Raw genomic sequence first — 6529 nt, 5'->3', positions numbered from 1 at the left:
TCTAACCCAGTGGTCGGCAAACTCATTAGTCAACAGAGCCAAATATCAACAGTACAACGATTGAAATTTCTTTTGAGAGCCAAATTTTTTAAACTTAAACTTCTTCTAATGCCACTTCTTCAAAATAGACTCGCCCAGGCCGTGGTATTTTGTGGAAGCGCCACACTCAAGGGGCCAAAGAGCCGCATGTGGCTCTCGAGCCGCAGTTTGCCAACCACGGCTCTAACCAACCAGGGCCAGTGTGCCGCGCTCAGCACGGCCAGGGGTGAACCTGAGGTGGGGGCGGGGGGGGGGGGCGGTGGTGGTGAAGGATTAAAGAAGACAGACAAGAGAATAAAGCTGGGGCTAGGTAGGACACTGCTCTCGGATGGAGAGACAGTGCCCTAGCCTGCAAGCTGAGTCTTTATTTTATAGCAGATTCCACGAGGCAAAGTAAGGGCGTGGTCAAGATGTTTACAAAGTTCTTGCAGGGTTTGAATCTACTCAATTACATGCATCTGAACTCTATCAAGCTTTGTTTTGGCAGCACGTGCTGTACCTCCCACAGCCCATATCACTCAGCCATGTGGGACCACAGGTTCGGACCATAAGGTCAAGCTTACAACTATAGCCTTTGGCTATAATTGTGCTGGGAGGGCATTGCCCTCCAAGCTGGAACCTGCACGTGGCTTTGCCATGAGAGGACCGTGCCCTCTCATTAGTCCGAGGCTTGAACCTGTCCAAATGCTGTAGCTGCTCTCCACAGGCCACGCTGTGTTTCTTTCTTCTTTATTTTTTGTTAATCTTCACCTGAGGATATTTTTCCATTGCTTTTATTTTTATTTATTTATTTTTTTGCAGGTCTCAAGGACAGCTTACATTTATTTGCTGATGACTCGGACTAATCATACTTCAAACACAGCAGAAGTTAAGAGTCTGTCAGGTGAAGGCATTTTGTAACAACAGCTAAACGTGGTCCGGACAGTGCTGTGAGCATCTTCTTACGCTGAGGCCCTGGCTCCGGGCAAACAGCTGGCGGGTGGACCTGGTCCATCTGGCCTTGATGGGCACCTCCGAGGAACTAGTTCTCATCCTTGTGCTTGATGTGTTTCCACAGCTTCCCCTGGTTGATGTGTTTGTAGATTGCATCCGCGCCTTGATCGAAGGCACCCTCGAAGAACAGGGCACCCACGGCGATGGTTAGGGCGAAGGTGGAGGTTCTGCAGAATAGCAGGGAATACAGCTTCCCAGTTATTGTCGGAGCCGCCATGTTTCCCCACCGCCCTCCATTGCTTTTAGATAGAGTGAAAGGGAGGGAAGGTGAGAAAGAGAAAGTGTGTGTGTGTGAGAGAGAAACATCGAAGTGAGAGAGACACATGGATTGGTTGCCTCCCACACCCACCCTGACCAGAGCTGGGGATCAAACCTGCAACCCAGATACGTGCCTGCCATTGACTGGGAATCAAATTTTTGACCCTTTGGGTTTTCGGGCCAACACTCTAACCACTGAGCACACTGGCCAGGGCAGGGTTGTCTTTCTTACATTTCAGTCTTTAAATCAAAGGCACTTTGTATGTGTGTCTGGTGTGGGGTAAAGGTCACATTTTATATATTTCACATTGGGGAGCCATTTGACCTAATGTCATTGATTAAATAGCCTATGTTTTCCTCATAGATGCAAAAATGCTATACTTATGATAATAGATAGATAGACACTTACACGGTATATGGGATTCCTCTTGTTTTATAAGTATTTTTATTTATGGCTTGATAGTTCCTTCTCATTTTTATTCATTAATTTATTTTTCTTGTGGGAGAGAGAAAAATGGGAAGTTATTGTTTAATGGCTACAGAGTTTAAGTTTGGGATAACAAAAAAGTCCAGGAGATGGATGGTCGTGATGGTTGCACAACAATTTAAATATACTTATGTCATGAACTGTACACTTAAAAATAGTGAAAATGGTAAATTATGTTATGTGTATTTTATTATATTAATATTCTATTCTTTTGTATATTTTCTTCCAGTTTAACTTGAGAATCAGCTTGTCGAATTCTATGAAAATACCTTTGCTATTTTGATTCAAAGCACATTGAATGTATCCATTACTCTGGGGCAGTGGTCGGCAAACCACAGCTTGCGAGCCACATGCGGCTCTTTGGCCCCTTGAGTGTGGCTCTTCCACAAAATACCACGGCCTGGGTGAGTCTATTTTGAAGAAGTGGCATTAGAAGAAGTTTAAGTTTAAAAAATTTGGCTCTCAAAGAAATTTCAGTCGTTGTACTGTTGATATTTGGCTCTGTTGCCTAATGAGTTTGCCGACCACTGCTCTGGGGAGAACTGACGTCTTTACAACACTGAGTCTTTCCATCCAGGAACATGGTGTGCCTCTCCATTTCTTCAGATCTCCGTTTATGTCCTTCAGTCAAGTTCTATAATTTTATTCACATCGGCTTATTCCTAGATGTAGAGGCTTTATTCGCCTCTGTGAATGGAATAGCGAGTCAAGCTCAGGAGGAGTCCCTCAGGCCTGTCGCCAGCCCAGCCCTGGGATGAAGGACTGCGTGCAGAAGACACGAGACAGGAAGTAAATCGCGTGAGCCATTTCTCTAAGAGCCTCTGCATGAGGCAGCAGGTGGATCCAAGCGAGCTGAGCTGAGCTGAGCTGAGCGGCGCGGCAGGGCCGGCAGGTCACGGGGAGGGAACCTCCAGAATTAGAGAAGCCTGAGTTTATCATCACAGGGTCAGGAAGAGGGAGAAACGGAGTGCTGGGGATGGACTGAAGCTCAGCGTGAATACTGATGTGGCTAACATGCCTCTTTCCTTCTGCAGAGCAGATTGTGGCGTTGAGGCCAGGAGACCCGAATCTGAACCCTGACCCTGTCACTCACTAGCTGTGTGGCCTTGGGCCAGTTACGTAGCTTCCCAGAAACGCTGCGTCCTCACCGGTAAAATAAGGGTAAATTCTAATTATATATTTAGTTGTTTAATTATTGGTCTGTCTCTCACTGGACTGTAACTCTACATGGTCAGGGACCATATGGTTTAGTTCATGAATGTGCAGGGCTGCTGCTAGCCATACGGTGTTTTTGAGGGAAGTTAGAAAGTGGCATCCTTTTGAGCAGACACAGCTCTGTGAGCCCACAGTTTGGTGATTGGTCTGTGGGCTGCATTCTGGGCCCACTTGTCCCTCAACTGGGTGCCCTTGTGCAGTGAGTGACCTGCCCTGGTGTGTATACTAGTGCTTAGCGCACACAGGCCGAGCACATGGGAGGTGCTCAAGAAATGTATTGAATAAATAGATGATTAGATGTGGGGGTTTAGAGAGAAGAAGGTGGGGGGGATTTCTGGGAAGCCCCGAGGGGTTCTCATTTGTGCTAAAAAAAAAAAAGTCCTCTGTTTCCAGTACAGAATAACTTGGAATTTTCCAAGGGCTTTATTTCTTGTATTTCTGAAGGGGATGGTTAGTATCAACTAGCACCCAGGTTGCAGCGCTTACAGGAATGGGCAATCTGCTGATCTGGTTCTGGTTTGGGTAGACACGCCAGGGTTTATCTGCATGGGGCCCAGGGAGCTTCCAAGAGGCATCCTCCCTCGGGGAGAGAGCCTGACTTGGCCATAGAACCTTGAGCAATCCAGGGAAGCAGAGATAAAGCTAGGTAAAGAATAACTGGGGAGGCTCTCTGAGGAAGGGCGTGAGGAGGAGCCAGCATGTCTGAAGAGCAGAGGAGAGTGTTCTAGGCAAGGGGGCGGAATGTGCAAAGGTCCTGGGGTCCCTGTTGCTGAGGCACGCAGAGTCCCTGGGGTACCTTGGGGAGAAATAAGGGTCACAGTGAAGAAGATGGGGGAAATGGCAGGTGCCTCCCCAAGGGTTTTTAATCCAATGAAGAGGGACAGAAGATTCAGCCGGGTTGTTTCCTGGTATTGTTTGGGCAGAACCATGGGTGTTGGCCGATGGCAGGGTGGGGCTCTGATCCATGGACTCTCTGGAGGGACAGGAGCTGAACTGCCTTCCTGAGACAGCTTGGGTTGTTCTTTTAATTGTGTTTTGATTGCACAAGTGACATTTAAACAGCACTAAAAGCAATATTTAAAAAGAAAGAAAAACCGCTGGACCCCATCCATTTTACACATCTGATGACTTGGAAAGATGACTGGACTTGGAGTCCCACCCTCTAGGGCTGGCATCCTTCTCTCCCAGTTACTGGCTGTGCCCCCTCAGCAGGTGATTGCCCCTTCCTATGCCTTAGTTGCCTTACCTATAAAGGGGAACAACTCCAACCTGGTAGGGATTTGGGGAGATTGGGAAATTAAGTGAGATCATGATGTAGAAGCCCTTGGCATAGAGTCTGGTGTATGGTGGGCACTCCATAAAAATTTCTCTTCTTTATCAAGGCAACTGTTTGCATTTTCTTGTATTTTCTGCCAAGCTGTTATCAAATCCGTTTTGCACACGTGGTGATCATGCTTTAAATTTAATTTCACAGTCTGCCTGTAAACTTACTATAGCATAAGCACTTGTTTCAACATTTTCATAATTATTTAATGGTGAAAAACCAGGCCATTGAATCAATGAATCATTAATTATGTACCATTCTTCGGCTACTGGACCTTTTTGAGTGTTATAAATAGTTCGGTATTGAATTCTGTTTCTTGTTGCCTTCATTTGTGTCTCATTTTTATTTCTCCTGTTGAAGGTTGAACAGTCTTTCATGTTTACTTACTACTTCTATTTCCTCATTTGAATTGCCTGCTCATGAACTTTGTCCGGATATCTCTTAGCAGCTCGGGTATTTTATATTGGTGTGCATGAAATCTTTACATAATGTAGACATTAGCCATTTGCCATTCTCCCCACTTCTGGGTGACATTTTAATTTTAGATTTTAGTTATTTTTCTAATATACAAACTTTAAATGTTTTACCTATCAGTCTTGGCATTTGTGATTTCTCTGGTTGAGTTAATCATTTATCCAACCAAGTGTGTGAGCACCCAATTTGTATACCAGATGCATGGAGCGGTATTGGGGGGGGGGGCATATAGGATCCCCTAGTTCCTCATTTCCAGAGCTCTTAGTTAAGTTGGGGATGTAGACAGGAAAACAATCATAATATTGCCCAGATAAGCACTAGAATGGCAAGGCTTGCAACAGCAGCAGCCAATCAAGTTATCTCTCTGTGCCAGTTCTCACTCTCCCTTAGACCCTGTTCTAAGGACTTGCATACACTATCTCATTTAAACCTCACAACAACTCTGTGACTTAAGATACTACAGCATTCCCATTTTATAGATGAAGAGAATGGTCCTAAGGCTAATTACATGACTTAACCAAGCTTCAACAGCTAGTAAGGGCTGAGGCCAGTGTTTGAAATCAGCCAATTAGAATGTAGAGCTCACCTTTATAACCACCATACTACTAGTAAACTACCGTAGCTCAGGGCGTTTGAGTTGTGCATTAAGGAAGGCCTCCCAGAGGAGGTGAATTAAAGCTGAGAACTGAAAGGTGACGATAACTTCATTAGGCAAAGGGTTGTGGAGGAATGCATTCCATGGGGAGCAGCTTTTCCACAGGCATGGAGCTACAGTCTCCTGAGACTGTCAGTAGGCCAGATGCCTCAAAGTATAGGTGGCTCTTTTATCACCCACATTTGGTTTATCTGTTTATTCATCCCAGGCTCCATGTTAGGTGCTGGGAATAGAGAGGTGAACAAGACCTTTAAGAGACCTGCCCCATGGAACTTTGATTCACGGTGGGGGAAATAGATGAGAAAAAAGATGGATTGAATGCTTGTCATCCATTGCTGTCCAACAGCTTCAAAAATCCCTGTCTACATTTTGAATATTCCTTGTAGCTTGAGTTCCTCCTTCTCAAAACAGAAGCCAGCCTCCCTTGTGGCTAGTGTGCAGGTGTGTGACCTAGTTTCCTCCAATCACACTCACCTGCCTGAGGTACCGAGCAGATGAGCTCTCTGTGGTAATGGCTGCAGAGGGGCATCCCTTTCGCTGGCCTGGGTGGTGGCCATGTCAGGGCAGCAGCAGCAGCTCCCCCATCAGTCCGATTCTGCAGCTGCTTCTTAGAGATGCTCCCGAAAGCTGCATGTAGAGGCTGCTTCTCCACCATCCCTAACCACTTATGTGAATTCCTCTTCTCCTTAACCTGGCCAGAGAGGACTGTGGTGTCTGCAAGCAGGAATACTGATGAATATGCAAACAAACAAACAAATAAATACACACTGAGGAAAGTCAGGGTCTCCTACGGTAGATCTGAGATCCACACTCAGGAGGCTGAGAACCCAGAGCCCAGACTCTCATTCTAGATGCTGCTGGATGGACACCGCCACTGAGTGGGGTCAGTCCTACAGGCTGGCTGGCACCCTGAGATGAGCATCCCGCCTTCCTCCTTTCACGCTCAGCCTGGGCAGAAGGACACGGATTTCCTCTCCCCTTGTCAGGGGCACAGGCTGGGTAGAGAGTGTTGCACATGGTGCCCTGGCCCAAGGCTCATGATCTCTTGCAGGGACCACTATACCATCCTCCTCCCTGGAGGACT

General features: G+C 46.5%; 1 protein-coding gene across 1 annotated transcript; it reads right to left on the bottom strand.

The window, feature by feature from the left end:
* Positions 1-964: 964 nt before the first annotated feature.
* LOC308243178 (cytochrome b-c1 complex subunit 9-like) lies at positions 965-1249 on the bottom strand (the record flags this gene model as incomplete). Its single annotated transcript, XM_080658446.1, has 1 exon — positions 965-1249. One exon carries the CDS (start codon positions 1247-1249, stop codon positions 1061-1063), a length of 189 nt encoding a protein of 62 aa, XP_080514572.1. The 3' UTR covers positions 965-1060.
* Positions 1250-6529: the final 5280 nt, after the last annotated feature.

The sequence above is a fragment of the Plecotus auritus genome (genome assembly GCF_963455305.1).
Source record: "Plecotus auritus genome assembly, chromosome: 2".
In the NCBI taxonomy this organism is placed as follows: domain Eukaryota; kingdom Metazoa; phylum Chordata; class Mammalia; order Chiroptera; family Vespertilionidae; genus Plecotus; species Plecotus auritus.
Note: the sequence above shows the minus strand (reverse complement) of the source record. Positions and strands in the feature narration are given on the sequence as shown.